At 46.4% G+C, this 20249-nt stretch overlaps 1 protein-coding gene and 1 pseudogene across 8 annotated transcripts in view; one reads left to right on the forward strand and one right to left on the reverse strand.

Annotated features, from left to right (window-relative positions):
- NUMA1 (nuclear mitotic apparatus protein 1) overlaps nucleotides 1-20249 on the reverse strand; it is a 105981-nt gene that overhangs the window by 22859 nt on the left and 62873 nt on the right. For 5 of the 8 annotated variants that reach the window (XM_006140941.3, XM_006140942.3, XM_006140940.3 and 2 more), the window contains exons 2-3: nucleotides 14695-14768; nucleotides 6506-6591 (exon numbers count right to left, since the gene is read on the reverse strand). In XM_006140941.3, coding sequence (XP_006141003.1) covers nucleotides 6506-6591; nucleotides 14695-14736 — 128 coding nt within the window. In that variant the 5' untranslated portion in view covers nucleotides 14737-14768. Of the gene's footprint in view, nucleotides 1-6505; nucleotides 6592-14694; nucleotides 14769-19101; nucleotides 19255-19563; nucleotides 19686-20249 lie in introns of those variants that run through there. The other 3 variants (XM_006140944.3, XM_006140939.3, XM_027773997.1) reach the window with 2 other exon arrangements.
- On the forward strand, nucleotides 1309-2663 carry LOC102496607 (protein-tyrosine sulfotransferase 1 pseudogene; annotated as a pseudogene).

The raw sequence follows: 20249 nt of genomic DNA on the forward strand, positions 1-20249 counted from the left end.
AGCCAGGACCACAGGAAGGGAAACACAGACCTGAGGACAGAAAGGCTAGAAGGGACCAAGATTCTCACATGTCAGGGCAAATTTCTCTCATTTGGTTGAAGGCAGAGATGGCTAGAGCCTCCCAGAGCGGGGCCTAGGGACATCACTGTTGATGAGTGACCTTTGTCTACCTGTGTAACTGGAAGGCAGGCAGTGTGACAAGAACGACGACGGCGGGAGACAGTAGGGGGAGCTCTGACACAACCCTGGGCGCCCGGGCTGCCACATGGAACTGCAGTTCCGTTTGTGGAGGAGGGTCGCCGCACCTCTGACGCAGGTGAAAGAGCACCTCAAGTCGGAAAGCAGACTTCTCTGTCTAGGCTGGAGGGGCTGACCGAAGGACCCCCTGTTCCTCCTGACCCTTGAGTCTCCACCGACAGGCCCTGGAACCTTCCATGCCCGAGGCAGCTTGTAAAGTACAAGAGGCATCCAGGCCAAGACCAGGCGAATACCTCCCCCATGTCTCACGTGATCACAAAGGCGTCTCCCACATGCTTCATTAACCCCTGTCCTGTACACATGCTGGATAGCTGGTCTGAGATCGAGACTCCTGCACAGTCTTAAAGAGGTGCTAATCTCCCGGATTCCTAAACGAACCATCTTTCTAACCTACCCACAATCCGGATGTCATGATTCCTTACCTCAGTGTAGGACGGCATTTATCTAAGTGTATTCCACTAAATAAAACAACAAAAAGAGGGTCTGGATAAATGTTTGAGAAATGCCAGCTTAAACTAAATTGAACACTTTTTTCTTTCTTTTCTTTTTTTTAAAGAGAGATTTTTGGTATAGGGCGTGTACAATCCCCAGGGAGGACAGAGAGAGACAAAGTGAGAAATCATCCCCCAGGGGGAAGGTCACACTACATGCCTTCTCCTTCAGTTTCCTCTCAGGATTTTTTTTTTTTTTTGAGAGGTTTTTCGCTATAGGGCGCGTGCACTTGCCAGACAGACATAGAAACATAAAGCGAGAAATCACCCCCCGGGGGGGTGGTCATGCCGCAATCCCTTCTCCTCCATTCTCCTCTCGGGATCTTGGGCACGCACGCACACGCGCCCAGCGTGAGTTTTAAGCCACCGGGTCCGGGACGCGAACCACGGTCGACTAGGTGGGAGTCCAGCGACATAGCCATTATGCTAACTGCTGGTTCCCCTAGTTTCCTCTCAGGATTTAAGGCATGTACGAACATGTGTCTGGTGTGAGTTTAAGCTGTCGGGTCCAGATTGCAATCTGTGGTCAACTATGTGTGAGTCCAGCGATATAACCATTATACCATTTGCTGATCCCTAAGTGGAACATTTTCAAAAGAGGACATAATATGCATTTTTTCTTAAACTTCACTGACCACAAAACTTCTTTTCCCCACAAGCTCCTGGTATAAGTAGTTACATAGAACATGATTTGGAAAATGCTAGTTCTAAAAAATTCCAGCCTATCCTTAAAAAAAAAAAACAGAGGGGAGTCGCTGCTGAGGTGGCCATGGGCGCAGGTGGCTGCAGTGGTTCTCTGCGAGGCCGGGCTGGCCAGCACCTGGCAGTGAGGACAGGCTCCCGGGGTGGGAGGAATGGTCTTCACCTAGGGCGGTGGGAGAAGTGGCTGAGCCCAGGATGCTGAGGAGGCGGCGCAGCGGCTCCTCACTCATCCCACATGTTGATCACCTTTCTGAAGTAGAATCTCCATGGCCTGAACGTTTTCTGAAAATCATTTTAAGCAAAATATCAATTTAATAACAAGATAACCACAGCAAGATGGTTGGAAAACTGAAGCAGAACCTACTGTTGGCCTGTCTGGTGATTAGTGCTGTGGCTGTATTTTCCTTGGGCCAGCATGCCATGGAATGCCATCACCAAATAGAGGAACACAGCCAGCCAATCAAACGGGAAAGTACGAAGACCACTGTGCAAACCGGCCTGGACATCAAAGCCGACAAAACCTTTGCCTATCACAAAGTTACGCCTTTGATATGTATTGGAGGTGTAACTTAGAGTGGAACCACACTCGAGGACCATGCTAGATGTACACCCTGACATTCGCTGTGGAGGAACCCAAGGTCACATTCCCTGAAGCAGATGTCACACTCAAGTAAAGAGAAAATCCGCTTGGATGAGGCTGGTGTCACTGATGATGTGCTGGATTCCGCCACACAAGCCTTCTTACTAGAAATTATTGTTAAGCATGGAGAGCCAGCCCCTTATTTATGTAATAAACATCCTTTTGCCCTGAAATCCTTAACTTACCTTGCTAGGTTATTCCCCAAGGCCAAATTCCTCCTTATGATTCGAGATGGCCGGGCATCAGTACACTCAATGATTTCTCGAAGGGTTTGACCTAAACAGCTACAGGGACTGTCTGACCAAGTGGAATCGTGCCAGAGACTATGTAGAACCAGTGTATGGAGGTTGGTTACAAGAAATGCATGTTAGTTCACTATGTGCAACTTGTCTTACATCCTGACTGGTGGATGAGAACACTCTTAAAGTTCCTCCATATTCCATGGAACCACTCAGTACTGCACCATGAAGAGATGATTGGGAAAGCTGGGAGAGTACCTCTGTCAAAGTAAGTGGAAGTTACGTTTTAAATTTTGACTTATATTCGGCTAATAAATATATGTAAAGATTATGCATGTATGTGTGTATGTGCTTGTATATGTATTCTATGTGTATTGATCATATGTGTGTGTCTGTATGTAAATAAAATGCAGGCTTTTTCTGAAACAGAGCTTCATTGATGAAGTTTGTTGTTGCTGTTAATTCTCTACCAGTTTATTTTAGACTCTTTTATTTATTTAATTCATTTGTTCATTTATATATTGTGGTCCTTTTTATTTGTCTGATACATGCAATCCCAATAATTTACAGGCAATAAAAGGCCTTTTTGACTCTCTCTCACACACACACACACGCACACACACGCACACACACACACACAGAGGGTATATATGTGACAGGGAGGAGGGGAGAGAAAAATGCCAATGGGGCTTGGTCACAATCAATGTCCATAGACAAATGCCACAGTTTAGGTTTTCTGGCGAAATATCTCTACTGAACTTTGCTTTTTAAGCACACAGCTATCACAAACATGGGAAGGCCTTTGTTTCTAGGCTGTTCACACACAGAACAGACAGGGAAACATGTCAGAGGGCCTCACACCAACGAATTTCCCATGGAGAAGGATAAGCGGTCAAGGAACCAAGCCCTGTTCAAGTCCCACAGCTTCCAGAGTTGGTGAGCAATCAACTCTCCCATCCTCCACTGCCTCTACAAGAACCAGGCTGCTGCTTCAGGCTGGCACCACCAGCATGATCAGAAATGCAGAAGTTAGAACACAGTAGCTTGGAAGGTCTGCCTTCCCAAAGGAAGCTGGTCTGCATTGCTGTGAACCTGCAGTGAGGTTAAGTTAACCCGGGATTTCAATAGCCCCTGTAGCCCCTCCCTCCACCTCTCTCTGTCTCTGTCTCGCCCATCCCTGTCTAAGGCTCAGGCGTCACCCTAGAAGATAATTTGGATAACAAGCATCTTGAATTCTTAACCATCCCTGTGAAAATGCCCCATCAGGTTATATAAAACTACAGTGGCTAAACCAAGGACAACACATACCCTTACTCCTGGTACATCTACTGTTCATCAACAGGCTGAGGGAATTTATCTCAAAAGCAAAATTCCTCCATCAAGTCAAAAGAGCATACTGCCCCCTACTGTATGTTATTGTACAATGCAAGGCACGTTACACCTGGGTATCTTTCTTTGTGATGTTAAAATGAAACAGTGGACCAGATATTGTCAGCCTAAGGGTTCTACTGGTCATCGATGTTGGTTACCTGCATCTGTCACTCTATCAGGGTTCGCAAAATAATTTTTGTGAAGAGTTGCAAATGCTGATTTATACAATCAAAAAAAAAAAAAGAAAGCCATAAGCTGGTCAAGTTAGATCTAATGGTTTATAGGCAACAAGCAAAACATAGGAACAAGTAAAGCAGTACCACAATGATAAAATGAACAAAACCCAGGATTTAAGAATTTCTGTGGGCTTAGGAAAATGGGACATGGTGGGGAGAGAGAAACAAACAGGCAACGACTGCTAAGAGGAGATGGGCCCCTGACGAAGCTCTGGAACAACAGGCTCCGGAGTTTAGGTTTTGACCTATTAGCAATGAAGTCGCTGAGGTGCAATGAAGAATCCCTGAAGCAGCGCAATGAAAGCAGGACTTGAGAAAACTCTTGAGATCACATGTGTAGGACAGACTTGTGTAAGGACAGATTAGAGCACAATGAAGCCAGGTAGGCCTGGTATCCGAAATGAGGCAGAAAAAGGGCCATGAGAAGTTTCCAAAGGACAGAGATCCATTACAAATCAGTGCCAAGGAGAGAGGAATCTAAGATAATGCTGAAATGTCCTGCCAGGGTCGCTATGAAAGAAAACGGTAGTGTCTGGACCACAGTAAGAGTGGCTTCCTTCAGAGGCACTAAGGCAGATGCTGGTTGGAAATACGGCTTTTAAAAAATCCCATAAGATACCCCATTAGCAATATACATTTCAAAGTATACTGTAAAAAACATTCTAGCAGATCCATCTGTCCTGTGCTGCCCAGCCCTACAGACTTTGCTGATGGAGAATACCAACTACATCTTCATTCACTTGCTTACTCACTCAACAAACATCCGTTTTGTTTGTTTGAAAGATCTTTGCTGTAGGGCGCACGTGTACCCGCCAGAGACAGACAGAAAGCGAGAAATTACCTCCTTGGGGGGATGGCCACACCACAAACCCTTCTCCTCCATTCCCCTCTTGGGATTTTGGGCACACATACAAATGCATCCGACATGAGTTTCAAGCTGCTGGGTCCAGGACTCAAACTACAGTTGGCCACATGATAATCCAGCACCTTAACCACTATGCCACCTGCTGATCCCTCAACAAATATTAATTAAAACCTAATCCAAGTACTGTCTTAGGCTAGGTGGGAAGGATCCCAAGATGAATCTGATATAGTCCCTGCTTTTCAATACATTTTATTAAAAAAAATAGGGGTCGACTGCTGGCATGGTGGGTAAGGTTGTTGGATCTCACATGCCAACTGTGGGGTTCAAGTCTTGAACCCTGTGGCTTGAAAAAATATGCCAGGCACATTTGTATATCTGCCAAAAATTCCAAAAGGAGAAAAGGAGAAGGGATTGTGGTGTGGCCATCTCCTATGGGGAGTGCTTAATTGCTTTCCTTTCTGTCTCCCTCTGGTGAGAACATGAGCCCTCTAGCAAATGTGAATAATAATGATAATCACAGGACCAGCAAGATAGCAGGGTAGTTAAGGTGGCTGGATCTCACACGCCAGGTGGACAAGTGGGTGATACTGGAGGCTGAGGCTGCTTCATCTCCCGTGGCTGACTTCATAGTTCAGGTCCCAGACCCAGCAGCTTAAAAGTCATGTAGGGCACAAGTGTGTGTGTGCCCAAGATCCCGAGAGGAGGATGGAGGAGAGGAGACTGCAGTGTGGCTATATCCTCAGGGGGTGATTTCTCACTTTTCTTCTCTCTCTCTCTCTGCCTCCCTTCAGTAAGGGCACATGCTCTACAACAAAACTAAGAAAAGAAAAAAAGAAATACACCAGGCATTTGTGTGCACATGCTCAAAATCCTGCAAGAGAGAGATGGAAGAGAAGGGATTGCAGCATGACCATGCCTCATAGGGGGTGCTTTCTCCTTTCTCTCAAGTGCAAATGCCCTCTGGCAAATAAATAAATAATAAAAATAACTAAAAAACAAAAACAAAAAACTTTAGCTTCTAGATGGGCTGATCTTCATTTGGTTCCAGAGTAAGATATAAAGAGGGAGACCCATTCCATGGTTTCTCAGACAACTGTGATGCTCAAAGGAAACATGTGCTAAAGATATAGATACAAAACTAAAAAGCAAATTCTGGCTACATGATAACTTTATCAAATGCTCATGGACTTCAGCAGAAAAGACAATTACAGAAATGTTTCAATGGCATAGAAAGGGCACCTCTGTACTAACAACTTAGGATGAGATTTCTAGGTATTCTTACTTTTCTCAAGTATAAGAGCTTTCTCTTCCTTCCTCATAGCCCCAGACGTACAAAGAGGGTTTGTGATGCTGGGAAGGGATGAGTCAAGAAAAGAGAGTTGATGAAGACCCCCGTTGGGACAAGAAAATGGGGAGATCTATAGGATCCTTGGGGCTTAGAACAGTATGATAGCAGCGTCTCGGAGGTTCTCTGTTCAAGAGCAAGGAGCCTTAGGATGGACCAAGCATGAAACCTCTCTCCCAAAAAGGCACAGTGACTACAGGATGAGGTCAACGTGTCCTGCTTCTGGGCCCATCCTGATGTATGATATCCCAATCCTGCCCACACTTTCCCTCACCAAGGGAAGGGAGCAAACGCAGCCAGCCCTGCACCCCAGCAGTCAGCGTGCCTGAGAGAACGGAGGGGTGAGGTGCGTACTCACATGCTATCGATGATCTTGATGAAGACTCTGCAGTCCTGGAGTTGTGGCACAGCCTCCACGGGGTCAGCCACATGCAGACTGTTCACCTGTGAGCCAAAGGGAGCACCGAGTGAGACTAAAGCAATGCCAGAAGCAATATGGTTCACTCCTCCCAGGCGCTGACAGTTCCTGCTCACTGTGAGCACTATGCTGTGAGCCACGGGAATAAAGGAGCTGATGACACTAGGGTTTCAACTTCAGCAAAAGAACGCTATCCATGTGCAGCATGGAAAGTGCGACCAGTGGGGCTCCTTCCTTCAGTTTCAGCTTATTCCCAGGGGCTAGCAGGTGGCATGGAGATTAAGGTGCTGGACTCCCCATACCGCAGTTTGAGTCCTGAACCTAGCGGCTTGCTTTTTCACTTTCCCTATCTCTCTGTCTCTGGTGAACACACATGCCTTAAAGTAAATGAAAATAATAATTGAAAAATTAAATTAAAAAAAAACAAAAAAAAAACACGGGGCCGGCAAATGGCACAGTGGTTAAAGGAGCTGGACTCCCACATGGCCGACCATGGTTCAAGTCTCAGACCTGGTGGCTTGTTTTCTCACTTCCTCTCTCTCTGTTTCTCTCTGATCCAACTGGAAAATAATAATGATAATAATAATAAATAAAGTTAAATAATTCTTTAAAAACACACACACACACACAACTTATTCTCTTAGGATATTCCAGCACAAGAAACAGTTCTGTTGTCTCTAGAGAGAGGAAGCTAGTAGCAGGGAGCTTGAGATAGGAAAGAAATAGGCTTTTATGTTGTAACCCTCTGTAGCTCTTGAATAATTATTATTATTTGTATCTCTTGAATTTTTACATTATAACCCCCTGTTGCTCTTATTTTTTTTTTTTTAATTTTTGCACAGAGATGGCCACATGCAGTCTCTTCTCCTCCATTTTCTTGTTGGGATATTGGGTGGGCACGCACGCACATGCACCTGGCATGTTTTTTAAGCTGCTGGATATGGGACTTGAATTACGCAATTGGCCATTTCAGATCCAGCAGCCTAAACTACCATCTCACCAGCTGGCCCAAGCCCTTGTAACTCTTGAATTTTGAAATATCTAGTTAAAATGTAAACATTAATGTATGTTACACATTCTCACCCAAATATATAATCCTGCTACTAATGATTCCTTTTTATTCTTTTATTCTTCCCAGTCATAAAATTTTGACTGAGGAGAGGAGGAAGAAATAATGCGAGAATGACCAGGAAGTGGAGGTTAAGGCTGGGTGCAAGAGTGTGGGCATGCCCAAAATCCCGAGAGGAGACTGGAAGAGAAAGGACTGCGGTGTGGCCATCCCCTCTGTGGAGTTATTTCTCATTTTCTCTCTCTGTCTCTCTCCAGCGAACATATGCATCCTATAGCAAAAACTGGGGGCAAAATGAGAAAGAATAAGGGAACAGTTTTTTTTGTTTTTTTTTTAAAGGCCCAGCTGTGGTGGCACAAGTGGTGGGGCACCACTCCAAGAGGCTAGGGCTCAGACTTGGTCCCAGATCAACAACCCAGACCAGCCAGCACAGCAGCAGGACTATAATCTTAGCTAACCAGGAGGCTGGGGCAGACGGCTGCTGTCATACAGCTCGTTCCTGCCCCCACCGCCTCCTGCTTGTACTTTCTCTCTCATTAAAATAAAAGTGAGGGGAGAGGAGCTGGAAACCAACCCCCAGCCCCTGCAAAATTCTCAATTCCAAGTTAACTGTTCTCTTTCTTTGGCTTTAGGCAGGCATCCACCTAAATTAGTTTTTACCACTAGAAAATTCACCAGGAGTCACATGCAAATAAATCAGGTACACAAGTTATTCAACAAACATATGTTTTGATGTCTACAGAAAAACCTCAAGAATTCCACAAGCATTAAAGTTCAGAAGTAGCCTGGGCTGAAGTTTACTTTTTATTATCATAGCAAGGAGGGTTTGCTAAAGTTAATTAATCACATATGCAACACTAAGAGGAGCAAGAGACTGCTTAAGAAACAATGGACTTTTAAGAACTGTAGCATAGTAATTACGTGCAGACAACTAGATTCTATTGCTTATGTGTTCTCTAAATTTGGGCCAGAGCTTGTAGATATAGATTTTATTTTATTTTTCAATTGCCAGAGAGAGAGAGGAGGGAGAGGGAGAAAGCACCTCTCAATGGAGATGTCATGGTGCAATCCCTTCTCCTCCATTTCTCCACCCTATTGGGATTTGGGACGCGCACACACATGTGGCTGGCACGTTTTTCAAGCTGCCCCTGTTTCCCTCTGTGTCTATTTCTTCCCTTTTCAAATGGGTGGAATCCTTCCTTACCTTATCTAGTGACTATCTGCACATGTGTGTATGTTCTATGCACTCTTCTCACTAACACTTTCTCGCTCATTAAAGAAATAAACTTAAAACAGACATTCAAGAGCACAGAATGAAACATCTTATCAACTAGCTCAAGTTACTAAAGGAACCTGGATTCATTACCTATACCAATAGTAATTTAGCAAGTTTCTTTTGTAGATATAAAAATATTTTTCTTCATTTGAAAAATCTTTAGAAGGTGAAGAAATGGCCCAGTCATGGTGGCACAACCCTCTGCGATGCCAGAACCATACAGGCCACGGGCTTTGTTCCCAGGTTAACCTGTACTCACTGGGTGTGTCCATGATCTTGGCTGGCTGAAAAGGCCGGGCGAGGGGGTTGTGGCATGAATCCCTGTTGAGGATGCTTTTCTTTCTCTTTTTCTTATAAAATAAATAAACTTTAAAAATTTTTAAAAGGAGAAGGTTGAGGAAATAGAGAAGCACCATCTCTACTCTGGGTATAAAGCATGAGGGTGAGGAATGCTCACTACGTAAGGGCTGCAAGATTGCTTAAAGTTGTAGCATCTTAACATTCCCTTTAACGGCTTATTATGAGTTGCTGTTTACAGAATAAATAGTTTCAAGCTATACTTATTTTTTTTAAGAATTATTTTTATTTATTTATTTTAATTTGACCAGGGAGCGACAGAGTGAGAGAGAGAAAGAGAGAAAGTGAGAAAGTGAGCTACCAGGTCTGGACTTGAACAGCAGTTGGCCATGTGGGAGTCCAGCGCCCTTAATCACCACACCACCTGCCGACCCCCAAGCTATACATTAGGTAAAATAAAAACTTATTTTTACATTATAAAATAAATGAATTACAATTCAGAAGACAAAAAATCCTTTCCATTCATTGTGGTAATTTAATATGTGCATGCCTGGTTTTTCTTTTTTTTTTCTTTTACGGTTTTTGCCATAGGGTACATGCGCTAGAGAGAGATGGAAGGAAAGTGAGAAATCCCTTCTCCTCTATTTTCCTCCTGGGATTTTGGGCACACATACATGTGCCTGGTGTTCTATTTTTTTTTTTTTTTGGGGGGGTTTTTCTATAGGGCACATGTGTTCGCCAGAAAGACAGAGAGAAACAGAGAGACAGAAAACAAGAAATCACCCCCGAGAGGGGATGGCCACGTCGCAATCCCTTCTCTTCCATTCTCTTCTCGGGATCTTGGGTACACATGCACACACACCTGGCATGAGATTAAGCCACGAAGTCCGAGACTCGAACTGCGGTATACTACGTGTGAGTCCAGTGACATAGCCATTACACCCACTGCTGATCCCTGCCTGGTGTGATTTTCAAGTTACTGAGTCTGGGACTCAAACCACAGTCGGCCTTGTGGGAGTCCAGTACCATAACCACTCTGCCACCTGCTGGCCCCACATTTAGCATTTTGATGTATTGCTTTCTGATTTTTTTTCCCTATGTAATATTTTTTATAATTTTATGTATTTATTCATTTATCTCAATTTGACCAAAGAGAGACAGAGAGAGAGTGGAAAAGCAAGCTACCAGGTCTGGGACTTGAACTGTGGTCTAGCACATTATCCACCATGCCACCTGCTGGTCCCTCCCTAAGTAATATTTTAAAAAGCACAGTTGTAATTATCATGTGCCACTTTTCTCAATAACATCACAGAAGCACTATTTAATGTTGCCTCTGTTTCTTAAAATTTGCTATGGCTGATAAGCTTTGTTTAAACTGAAAAATGTCTACATAACTATACTTTAATATTTTAATGACTTTCGTTGATTTTTTGAGAAAAGTACACAAATATCTGTTGTTAAATAAAACTGTTCTTCTGTTCTGTTTTGATAAGCAGTCACTGTAAAAACAAGCCTGGAACCTAAATAAATAAATAAATAGATAGATACACCAATCAATATAAAACAACGTGGTTCAGGGCTGGCAGGTGACATGGTGGTTAAGGCACTGGGTTCCCACATAGCTGACTGCAGTTTGAGAACAGGACCTGGTGACTTGCTTTCTCACTGTCCCTTTCTCTCTCTCTCATCATAATGACAAATCAAATAAAATAAATAATTCTTTTAAAAAATATATGTATTAGTTAACTGGGGACCAGCAGTTGGCATAATGGCTATGTCGCTGGACACCCATGTAGTCAATCATGGTTTGAGTCCTGGACACAGCAACTTAAACTCACACTGGGCACACTTGCGTGCATGCATACGTGCCCAAGATCCCGGAAGAGAATGGAGAAGGGACTGTGGCATGGCCATTCCCCATGAGAGAAGGATTTCTCACTTTCCTTCTATCTCTCTAGCACATGCACCCTATGGCAAAAATCTTAAAAAAAAAAAAAAAAAAAAAAAAAGCTAAGCATGCACATATTAAATTACCAGAATGAGTGGAAAGGATTTTTTTGTCTTCTGAGTTGTAATTAATTTATTTTATAATGTAAAAATAAAGCAAAAAAGATTTCTTGCTTTCTGTCTCTGTCTTTCTGGTAAGTGCACACACCCTATAGCAAAAACCTCTCAAAAAAACCCAACACATTAGTTAACTAAAAAGCAATGTGGTTAAAGGAGCCCCAATATTCAGTTACCTTTGCTGAATTAGAAATAAAGCTCATGGTACCCCATAATTTAACCCATTTTTGGGTGGGAAGTAGGAGAAGAGACAATGTTTCTAATACAGATATTTAAAATACTGGAATGTATATTTATAAAAATATAAATTAACCTATCTTAAACTAAACAACTGAAAGTTACATCACTTCGGAAAATGAAAACTGAAAATGAACATTTTGTACATTAAATATGTATTTGCCAGCTAGAGATTTGATTATGATTAAAGAAAACCTGTCTTATTAAATCCACTCTACTTGGAAATCAAAAATTCATTTATTTTTTTAAAATAATTCTTTTATTTAACTTATTTACTTTAATTTGACCAGAGAGGAATGGAGTGAATGAGTGAGAGAGAGAGAGAGAAAAAGAGAGAGAAAGCAAGCTGCCAGGTCCGGGACTCGAACCATGGTTGGCCATGTGGGAGTCCAGCACTCTTAACCACTACGCCACCTGCTGGCCCCCAAAATTCATTTCTTTTAAAGGATTTTTTTTTTTTTGGCGGGGAGAAATTTTTGCTAGGGCACAAATGCTCGCCAGAGAGACAGAAGTGAGAAATCACCCCCAAGGATGGTCATGCCTCAATCCCTTCTCCTCCGTTTTCCTCCCGGGATCTTAGTACACACATGTGCCCAGCATGAATTTTAAGCCACTGGGTTTGGAACTTAAACTGCAGTAGACTACATGGGAGTCCAGTGACATAATCATTATGCCATCTGCTGGTCCCTCTTTCAAAGGATTCTTAACTTCGAAAAAAGGGAAAAATACTAAAATACCCTGTGCCCACTAGCATGCCCAGGCATATTTTAAGTATTAAGAACTATTGGGACCAGCAGTTAGCGTAATGGCTATGTCGCTGAACTCCCACATCGTTGACTGCAGTTTGAGTCCCAGACCTGGTGGCTTAAATTCATACCAGGTGCTTGTGCGTGTGTGCCCAAGATCCCGAGAGGAGAATGGAGGAAAAGGGATTGCAGCGTGGCCACCCCCCGGGGGGGGATTTCTCGCTTTCTGTCTGTCTGTCTCTGTCTCTCTGGCAAGCACACGTGCCCTATAGCAAAAAAAACTCTCCAAAAAAAAAGAACAATTACTAATTGATGTGCTAAATGGTTGTGTGTGTGTATACGTGGGCACACTACATTGTTTTTAAATGAGGAAGAGGGGAAGAGAGGTGTTTTTGATAGTGTTTTCTGTTGCAGTCCTCCTGCCCCAGCCCTCCAGTTTGTTAGGGTTACAGGTATGTGCCACCATGCCCAGCCCATACAGGTTGGCCTGGGATCTGAACCTGGGACTCAAAAAAGGCCCCAGACTCACAGAGCAGTGCTCTACTACTTGCACCACCATGGCTGGGCCTCATGTCAAATGTTTTTTTTTTTTTGAGAGATTTTCACTGTAGGGCACGTGCGCTCGCCAGACAGACAGAGAGAGACATAGAGACAGAAAGCGAGAAATCACCCCGCAGGGGGGATGGTCACGCCGCAATCCCCTCTCCTCCATTCTCCTCTCGGGATCTTGGACACGCACGCACACGCGCCCGGCGTGAGTTTTAAGCCACCGGGTCCGGGACACGAACCGCGGTCGACTACGTGGGAATCCAGCGACATAGCCATTAACGCTAACTGCTGGTTCCCACGCCAAATGTTTTGACATACCTCTCATTATCCTCATAATAACTCTGTAAGGCATTGGTATATCCCATTTGAAAAAGAGCTGCTGAGAGGTTAACTTGCCCTTGTGATTCTAAGCTGGTGGTCTGACCCCAAGGCTCATGATCATCATCACTGTACTCCATGGCCTCTTCTCTTTCTCTGCAGTTTTCAATGCCTAATGCTCATGGGTTTTTTGTTGTTGTTGTTTTCATTTGCCATTGTCTCTAGTGGAAAATATATGAGTACCTAGCAGAAGAGTATTGGTGAAGTCATCAAGAAGGCAACCAAAGGACAGAGAGGAGGAGATACTTGCCCTAAGATTAAAGGCCTTTGAAGACCAAAGTCCCTGCATACGTCAGTCACTAAAGTTCAGCGTCAGCCCTCTTAGTCAGAGTGTGCACTGGGAGCAGATGAAGGTGGATTTATTTCTATGCTGTTCTGTGGCCACCCTCCATGACCAAAAGGGAATAGACACCTCGAGAAGCCTCTTCTAAACTACAGAAGTAGTCATGGGTCACTGTCAGCAGCAAAATCTTGGAAATAATAAAAGTTAAAAACTAAAGGGAGGGGGCCAGCTGACAGTGTGGTGATTAAGGTGGCAGGATCCCACATAGTTGACTGTGCAGTTCAAGTCCCAGACCTGGCAGCTTGAAAGTTATGCCAGACATGTGGGTGAGCATGGTTAGAATCCTGAAAGGAACAATGAAGGAGAAATTTGACCATCCTTCATGGGGGGTGCTTTTTCTCCTCCCTGCCCCCATCAGTGCATGTGCCCTATGACAAATTTAAAACAAACAAAACTCAAGGGAGAGCTGGCCCATGACTTGGTAATTTAAGGTAGATCCCATATGGCCAACCATGGTTCAAATCTTGGCTCCAGCAGCTTGGAAAATATGCCAGGCACGAGTGTGTGCCTCAGATGCAGTAAGATAGAGAAATGGAGAAGGGATGGGGCATGCCTTCTCTCTCTACCACTGTCTCACTCTGGAGAGTCCAAGTGCTCTTTGGCAATAACAAAGTAACGACAACTAAAGTGAAGGCAAAGGAAAACTTTTAATATTTTTAAAAATAATTATTTTATTTAACTTTATTCATTCATTCATTTATTTAAATTTGACCAGAGAGGGACAGAGAGAGAGAAAGAGGGAAACTGAGAAAGCAAGCTGCCAGGTCCACGACTCAAAACTGTGATTAGGCACATGGGAGTCCAGTGCTGCTGATGCTTTTTTTTTTTTTTTTTTTTTGGAGAGGTTTTTGCTATAGGGTGCATGCACTTGCCAGAAAGACAGAGAGACAGAAAGCAAGAAATCACCCCCCAGGGTGGCCATGATGCAATCCCCTCTCCTCCATTCTCTCAGGATCATGGGACCTTACGCACATGCACCTGGGGTGAGTTTAAGCCACCGGGTCTGGGACTCAAACCACAGTCGATCTGCTGGTTCCGGAAGACTTTTAATATTAACTGAGTCTGGAGCTGGGAAGAATGTGCACAGCCTGACTCCTACAGAATTCCTCTCTTCACGCTCTCACATTTCCTGGAGTACTACAGCTACAAAAGAGAGGACTACTGACTCACCCAAGAGAGGAGCGCAGCTGCTCGGGTGGCATGGAGCGTCATCTTGGTGACTCGAGATAGTCACCCCGATGCACCTGGAACCCAAAGGAGGAAGAAAAGCATTAGATTCATTATCTATAACCAAGGAGCAGAGGGGAACTGCTTCCATTTCCCACTTAAATCATTTATCACTTTGCATATAATCCAACAAGGCACCAGGGGAATTTTTAGAGAGCTCAGAGTAATACATGAAAATTACCATAGAGCTTATCATGTTGGAGCTAACGGCGAAGAATCCTGCATTAAATTCAACGTCCACAAGCTCCCACACAATCTCTCAGTTCCACAGAAAACAGAACACTCAAAGCTGGACATGGTGTCCTTAAATATGGAACAAATATGGTTTTTTCAGACAGGTCTGGGTGTAATCACTGTCTTCTGGCTCTTTCTGCAGGTCCCAAATTCCACCTAATTACCAAATCCTTGGGGAAACGTCTCTAAATTCTAGATTTTTCTATCCTCCATAGAACTGTCAAAGATAGATATGGTTAAAATAGGGGATTGGGCACATCCAAAGAAAGGTCTCTAGATGAAGCCATGCCCAATTGTGGAGATCCCATGGGATGCTAATGGAAGATTAGGCACTTGTCCTGGTATTCTTATACCCAATTTCCTTTCCCACTGGGAGTCTGCCATCTGCCTGCCAACCTACCCAAGAGACCACAGGCCTGATGATTAAACCCACACCCCCTCGCAGCCCCTACACTGCCCACAAATCTCTAGGGGTGCAATCAGCCCCACCCCCACCTCCTCTGTTCAGTCTGTCACTATTCTTGGAGGGGAACAAGAGTGGTAAGAACCATATCACCAATGAATTTCAGACATACTGGCATCTCCAAGGTGCGGGTTCTGTGGCCCAACCTTCGCTAAGTACCTCCTCTATGCAAGGTGCATAGAGATGCCACCCTTACCCATAGACTCACTGTCTGGTAGGGAAAAGAGAGACAAAAATCTGATCATTCAATTGCTATCATCTTATGGTCCTTCTCATCCAAGGGTACTTTGCTTATCAACCAACCAAAAGGTATTTCCGTAGTCCCTGTTATGGTCACCTTGTGTTGGGAGCTATGTGTGATATGGGAGACAACGACATGATTGGTCCCCGCTTTTAAGGGGCTTACAGCAGGATAAGAAGTAAAATTAAATATAAAAGAAGCACTAATGGAATAAAATGATTAAATGCTAAATATAACTGCATGCTAATTATAATTAAGTGCTTCCTGACCCTGCAAAACCCAACATGATTCCACCTGACATACCAACGTCACAGTCTTGGAAGTGTGCCAGTTTGCTCATTCAGGCCCGATTTACTCAAAGGGCTTTGGCAAGAGTAAGTGAGATGGTGAAGGGAAACCTCAGGAGGGCCTAGAGCTTATGCATTCCTTATCTTGAGTAATTTTTACCAAATCCATGGATACCGAAGGCCTAACCCTTAGGCCAGGCCAAGATGAAGGCAGATGGCTTCAATTACTGCCTTGCAAAAAGGCTTTTCTGGTGCCGGCCGACCTAAAGCTAGAGCGCCCATGCTCGACCCATGTGGTGAAGGTAGCAATAGCCAAATGCTCAACTGGGGCTTCTTTTTAAAGCAAAACAAAACAAAAAGACTGTGAGCTGTTCAATACCAAGGGGATCCAGGCCCAGATCACCGTCCCCTCAGCCCCACTGCAGCCTATAGGTCTGCAGTCCTGATGAGGCCCAGCACTACAGTCAGAAATTTTATTTGCAACGGGTGGGAGGTAGGTCTTGCCCACTCGGAGAGATCCTACAGCTGTGCTGCTAAAAATGACCTTAGGTTTAACCAACCTTTTCTATTCATCTCAGAGGCAAAACATGCAACCCTCTGTTCTCCCAGGAGAGCCTGTCTAAAACTAGTTCCGCCGCTTGAGAAAATTAGTGTCAAGACCAGATGCCCTTTTCTGGGCTCCTCGAGCTGAAAATGGGAGGAATCCAAACTCCTGAAGGACCTTGTCAGCTCAAAGCCCATTAAGGGGCACTTGTTCAGAGACAGGATACCAGGGTGAAAGGCTTGAGGGGAGCCCAGTCATTCACTCTTCCCTGGGAAACGGCTGATTGAAGCCAGCACCCCCGGCAGGCCTCAGCACTGGGACTGTAGCTTTAAGCAGGGCTTGGCTTAGAACTCAAGGCTCCTGGCCAGAGCACCATCCTCCCCACCCTCCCCCTGAAATCTGAGGCAAGCCCCACCCAGAAGACTGGGTGATGGTGATGGAAAGACAGATCCCTACGATGTAGCCTGCAGTCATTTCACAGAAGGATCTCCTGAAATCAACCACGATTCAACTGGGTACCCCACAAACCCCAATCAACAAACAAAGAAACAAACCCCCAGAATACAGGCCAGGCCTTCTGGGGGCACCTTCAGAGTTCCCACCTGCCTGAAATGTCTTCAAAATTTAAAGCAGAGGCTTCGGAGAGCTGGTATGATACTCAGTGTTTTTGCTGGTTTTGATAAGGAATCAAGACACAGAAGCAGCTACTTATAAACTTAAGGCCCTGCATCCTCATGGCATTTTCCAAACTGACATAATACAACTCCCCCACATCAGGACCAATTTCCACACTCACAGCCATCCTCCTGTGTTTCTAGGAAAACTGTAATAGGACAAGGGACACACAAGTCACTGGCCTGCACCCTCACTGGATCTTAAGGAGTTAAAATCTAGCCTTGGTCTCCTAGGAGGACTGAAGCTAATGCAAACCACCTGCTCAGCTGAAGGACCAGGGACTAGAGGGTTCAGGTTGCTGAGCTCTGGGGTCTGTGCTAAAATAGCTTTAGTTTTAGCGCAAACCGCAAAGGAGAGATAGGCCAAAGGCCAGAGGGTCTGAGTGGCAGCAGCACTGCTTCCTTACCCCGCCCCCTGGCCAGAGTGCCAGCTCCGTTGGAGAAGGCTTCTTAGGCGCTTACTGCCTGCCCGGAACACCAACCCTACAAGATCCCAGAGTGACCTTTGGTCCCAGAGAGCTGTACTGGTCTGGCAACTCATGGGACCTTACCTCCACTGAACGCTCATTCTCCTAGTGCTAACTCCCAGAATAACCGGGTTCAAAGCCCACACAAGATTCCTCCTAAGAGGGTCCTCCTTGAACCTCAACACCCTCTGGCACAATGATTCCAAAGGCCCAGAGACTCCCAGCTCACAAAGGAAATGGCTGCCCCCTCTGTGCACCGTGCTCAGTGGCAGCATTCGCCACCACTCACCCAGAGCCTCCTGCCTGTAGCTGTGAGTATTCCATGCTCTGCACACCTTTCTAAAAGAGATCCCTCCCAAGTCTGAGAGAGATCGCACGCAGGGTGAACACCCTGGTTCTGGGGCTCCTCCTCCCCTAACTCTGGCAGGCACAGGCATGCAGGTCCCCCCGGCCCTCACCTGGCAGATCACCCCAGAGGGGCCCAGCAAGGCCAAGCCAGCTCCCCATAGGCTACCGCCACAGAAAACAGAACAGGAAACATCGCGTGGGTACATCCCCTTGCCCCGAGAAGATAAAAGGCCAAAGGACCAGCAGCTCCAAGAGAAGTCCAGGAAGATAAACACCATCTCCCAACTCCTGGCGAGTCCAGGGCACTGACTGGTCCAAGTCCAAAGAGTTTCTCTGCACTCCAGTGGTCAGGGGCAAACCAGCCTGCTGCAGGGATCCCCTGGTCCCTCTAAAGGGACCACCAGCTCTGGGCTCGGGCTTCCCTCTGCTTTTCACGCAGCCACCCTTTCTTTGTAGCTCAGTTTGGCCCAGAGCCCTAAGGCTCTGGAGAGGAGCGCGGGAGGGACTGCAGGGGAAACCAACATTCCCTGGTTTCTTCAAAAGTGGCTCCTGATCTCCACCCCTCCCCCACGTGCTGTATGGTCCAGATCAGGAGATGCGGGCAAGGGCTGCACTCAGGAGCCAGACCTGAGGCCTAGGAACCTGCTACTGCGCGTGCACACACACCCAGGGCCCTGCCGCAGCTCCTGGCGCACACTCTGGTCCCCACCAGCTGACAAAATGAACCTGCTCACTGCCCACCGCTGCTCCCCAGCCAGGGCTTCGCAGCCGAGAAGCCCCTCCTGAGCTGTCTACGCAGCTCGACGTGCACACACGCTTTGCCCTCTGAACAAAACACTGACATCGACTCGAGGGGGAAAGAAAGCAACCCTCTGCTCTGAAAGGCGCCAACTCCCGGATGTTGGCAAGCTCTGCTCCCAGTGCCTGTTTCTGAGTATGTTTACTTGCTCGCCCTCCTCTCTCCCTCCCCTTTAAGGATGGCGCAGGGAAGGGAGGTGAGGGGGGAGCATCCACCCCACCCCCTCGTCCATGTTTGAACAAAAACCCAGAGAAAGAGTGGGGGAGAAAAAGTCTCAGTGCAGGGGGCCTTACCAGACTCCTAAAGCCAAACGTATCTACAGGTTTTAATCCGCCATTAGCATTAAAATCTTGAAAGGAGAGGAGAAAGGGGGGCCAGTGGAAAGTAACCCCACACACAAAAGAAAAGTTGTTGGTTTTCTTCTCAGTCAGCCTGGCAGGAGCGATCTTCCTGGCTGACAGCCAGAAGTGCGTCACAGCCAGGAGTCTGCTTTCTTTAAAGGCACAGCAAGCTTCCGCGGTCTGGGAGTGACTGCGGAGCAGGGAACTCTCGGCGGGGTGGGGGGCCGGGGAGAGGGGCGCACTGGGGAGGAGGGGCCGTGGAGGCGAGGGCTGGAGGTTTGGTCCACAAACAAGGGAACAGGGCGCATGGGGGTGGGGCGCGAGCAGGCAGAAAAATCACTGAACTGCAGCGATGTGAGAGCCAGGCCAAACTCTGGCAGAAACACAGCAACATCTCACAGCGGCCTGACAAACCTGGGATCACCTGGACATTCCCCCTGCGTTCTCTTTCCACCCGGAGCTTAGGGCAGCAGTGACGGCATGGCCATCTCTCTGGCCAGCAGCGGAAGGGTAGGCCAAAGGCTGCCCGATGATTAGATCAGCCCCTGCCTGGCGGCAGGCAGGGCAGGGAGGAAGACCCGGGAATAGAGACTTTGAAGAGCAAGCAAAATGCAGGCCCTTTTAAGGGGGGCAGCTTCCTGCCGGCTCCAGGGCGGGCCGTGTCTTTATGCACACACACGCCGCTTGCACACAAAGCGCCTCGCCTCTTTCCGTGGGCGCCGCCTGCTCTGGGACATGGCCACCCCCAAGCCCATTCCCCAGGGGAATCTCTCCAGCCCAGTACCTTCTGCGTGGCAAAGCCAGGATGCCTTGCTGGGCCCGCTCCTCCCCCTCGTCCACCCAAACAAGAAGCCCAGGCAGATTCTGGCCCGGAGCGCAGGCCTGAGCTGTCCTGTCCGGGTGGCTGCGTGCTATTGTCGACTGTGGAATGGCCGCCAAAATCCCAGCTGTGCTGCCAGAACCTAATCCCCTGTTCCGCTGAGCATTTGTGGGGAGGGGCTGAGGGGCCGAGGCACAGGAGTACAGCAAGCACGGGCGGGAGCCCTGAGCAGACACAGGCACTGGGGCGACGACGGGCAACGCCTGCAGGGGATGCCCTC

Source organism: Tupaia chinensis, unplaced genomic scaffold (genome assembly GCF_000334495.1).
Source record: "Tupaia chinensis unplaced genomic scaffold, TupChi_1.0 Scaffold000047_1, whole genome shotgun sequence".
NCBI lineage: Eukaryota > Metazoa > Chordata > Mammalia > Scandentia > Tupaiidae > Tupaia > Tupaia belangeri.